The sequence below is a fragment of the Pinus tabuliformis genome, chromosome 1_1, assembly GCF_031772625.1.
Source record: "Pinus tabuliformis cultivar Carrire ecotype Pingquan chromosome 1_1, CPIR1, whole genome shotgun sequence".
NCBI lineage: Eukaryota > Viridiplantae > Streptophyta > Pinopsida > Pinales > Pinaceae > Pinus > Pinus tabuliformis.
Genome location: NC_142297.1, coordinates 210965750 through 210968385, shown reverse-complemented (window position 1 = coordinate 210968385; position 2636 = coordinate 210965750). Strand labels below are relative to the sequence as shown.

The 2636-nt window shown below is 40.3% G+C and overlaps 1 protein-coding gene across 1 annotated transcript; it reads left to right on the top strand.

Moving 5' to 3' along the window:
- The first annotated feature begins 1547 nt into the window (after positions 1 to 1547).
- LOC149212287 (uncharacterized) lies at positions 1548 to 2335 on the top strand. Its single transcript, XM_089390587.1, has one exon. The coding sequence runs from the start codon at positions 1617 to 1619 to the stop codon at positions 2238 to 2240; it is 624 nt and encodes a 207-aa protein (XP_089246713.1). The 5' UTR covers positions 1548 to 1616; the 3' UTR covers positions 2241 to 2335.
- Positions 2336 to 2636: the final 301 nt, after the last annotated feature.

The window sequence follows — 2636 nt, the reverse complement described above, 5'->3', positions numbered from 1 at the left end:
TGAGTCATTTGGGCTCCTATGTTGATGTACAGTAGTGGCAATCCAACTAACATTGCAAATCCAATTAAAGATGTAAGCGCCCAGATTGATATCAAAACAGGAGGCGGTAGATTGACACTCTACCAAAACTGTCTTTGTCGTTGTCTTTCTTGGAAGAGAACACAGCATCAGGGGGAAAACATATTTGTGCCTACATTGACATTACCTTGACAAAAAATAGAAACATGAAAATGTAGAAAAGTCGAGACATGATCAAGTGATAATCAGTGGATCAGTTGAGAAGTATTTGTTTGGCAACTCTGGAAATATTAGTCAATCACAAGCCTATCACCTGCACCCTTGGAAAAAGTTTCATAGCTCCAACATAATCTCCAGATATGAATGTCCAGTTTGAGACAGAGCCGATTGCAACTACTCAGAGTTCCCAATACGTTTTAGAACATCCACATAAAGCTTTTGGCACTTGCTTACCGGATCCAGGTCCAAGTGTAGCTAGCAAAATTTTCACATCTCTCTTGAACAATCTTCCGGGTCTCATGAGTGGATCCATGGTACTCTAAAAACTAGCTACCAAAATTTTCCTTGTTCTCCACAAGAGGTTATATCTTATGGCTTGGCCCACTGTACTCAAGCTCATGAATGTTATACAAGTGATAAATATCGTATGAGTGATGGTTCAGTCCAAAGTTCCCCATTGCATGATAATGATTCTCTACAAAGTCAAAGATCAACTCTTGAAGCTCTGCCATATTCTACTGGACATTCATTTTACAATTCTCCATCAGTTCAAAGTTGTTCATCTAACGGAAGCCCAGCATCACCACAAGTACCACAAAATTACCCGTCTGGTCTACATTATCTCCTTTCACCACAGGAACCATATGGCCCAGCTGGAAGTGGCTACAGTGAAACTTGATATTTGTTGTAAATTTTGTGGGAATGAAGGTCATAAGCAAGTTACTTGTCCAGTGAGGAAGATAGCATTTAAAAATGATCTCATGTGTTGTGTTTGTGGTGATGAAGATTCAACTATTAATTGTCGAAAGAAGGTATCATTGCAGAGTGCAAAACTGAATACTACTAATAACCATGATATATGCGATGAACTTGGAATAGGGAAATCAGCAGTATCCGTGGAAAAGAGTGGGTCTGGGCTTCCAAGACAGTCCACTCAACCACTGGGTCTTACAGACAATTATATGTCATGGTTAGCTGGAGGTTTAGAACACAGACAAACTGAAAGTGCTGGAATAGGAACCGATACAAGGAAGGGTGGTGGATTTGAGACCTCTTCCATACAAGGTTCTTGTCCGTATGGATGCAGCCCCTACTCTTCAGATGTGGATATGGAATCTAGTTTTGAGAGTCCTTCCTTTTCCCATATGGGTTTGGGATCTCATTTTGAACACAATCATGGTAAAGAATTTGATCATGCAAATGTATATGTGGGATATCTGCCTCCTACCATGGAAGAGGAACAATTGATTAAGCTATTCTCTTCTTTTGGTAGAATAGTTGAAGCCAGAATAATGAGAGATCATGTGAATGGTTCAAGCAAAGGTTACGGTTTTGTAAAATTTTACAACATCCATTGTGCTGCTCAAGCTACTGCACATATGAATGGCTACAGGTTGGAAGGCAAAACTTTAGCTGTAAGGGTTGTAGGATGGCCTCCTTCTGGCTCTAGGGTGGGACCTGCAGAAGGTCTTTACACTTTTGATAAGCGACAACCACCAAGATTGCCTGTCCATTCTTGTGATTATGCACAGCCATCGTGGAGTTCTCCCACTAGGATTGTATCGTCATCTCCTTATAATCCTTATTCTGATAACGATGGTTCTGGTATGTCATCCCATAGTGTCAGTCCTTTGCAAGGAGATACTTTCAACAGTCTGTCAGCTACTTCATTTTGGACATATGGTCTATATCAGTTGCCATTGCCTTTTGTAGAATCGTCTAGCAGCATGCAAGGTCCACCTAGATCTCAACAAGTGCTAGGTAATGTGTATGATTCCTCGATGTCAAAACCAAATGTTCTTTCAGCCAATGCTATGAGCCATGTTTCTCCAAACCAAGCCAGGATTTCTACATATTGGCGCTATGCACCTTTATCAATTCTATCAGGCAGTGCATGGTCTCAGTCACCATCACGAGGTTCATTAATGGGAGGTTTGGGTACTCCATGGTCTTCTAGTCTTTTTCCTTTTGGATATGAGAAGAAAGCTGTGGGATTGGAATAAGAAAGATTTTGATCTGAAATGGGGCTGTGACATGAGAACATTTCAGGGATAGATAATATTTCTTTCTGAGACTTAAAGTTGAGTGTGTATATCAAACAGAAGTAATTAATCTCTGATTGACTGTGTACAAGGTAAATTGCCTTCACTGTTTTTGTGAGCAAAAATATTGATAAGCAAGCTGTGATTTAGTTCAACCAGGACACACACTTGTGTACTATTGGAACTTCAGCAACATCAGTAACCATTCGATAGAGGGACTCAAAAGAGCAAATACGAGTTTCAATGGGCAGAATGGCTTCTGTTGTGAAGACAGTGCCGTTGTATCAGTCGACAGCAATATAAGCATTGTATTTCATTTTGAGGGCTGTAAGTTTTCTTCTTCTCAACGAGTTGATA

Excerpts from the sequence above, each read along its gene's own strand:
- LOC149212287 (XM_089390587.1), top strand. The coding sequence starts at position 1,617 with ATGAATGGCTACAGGTTGGAAGGCAAAACTTTAGCTGTAAGGGTTGTA.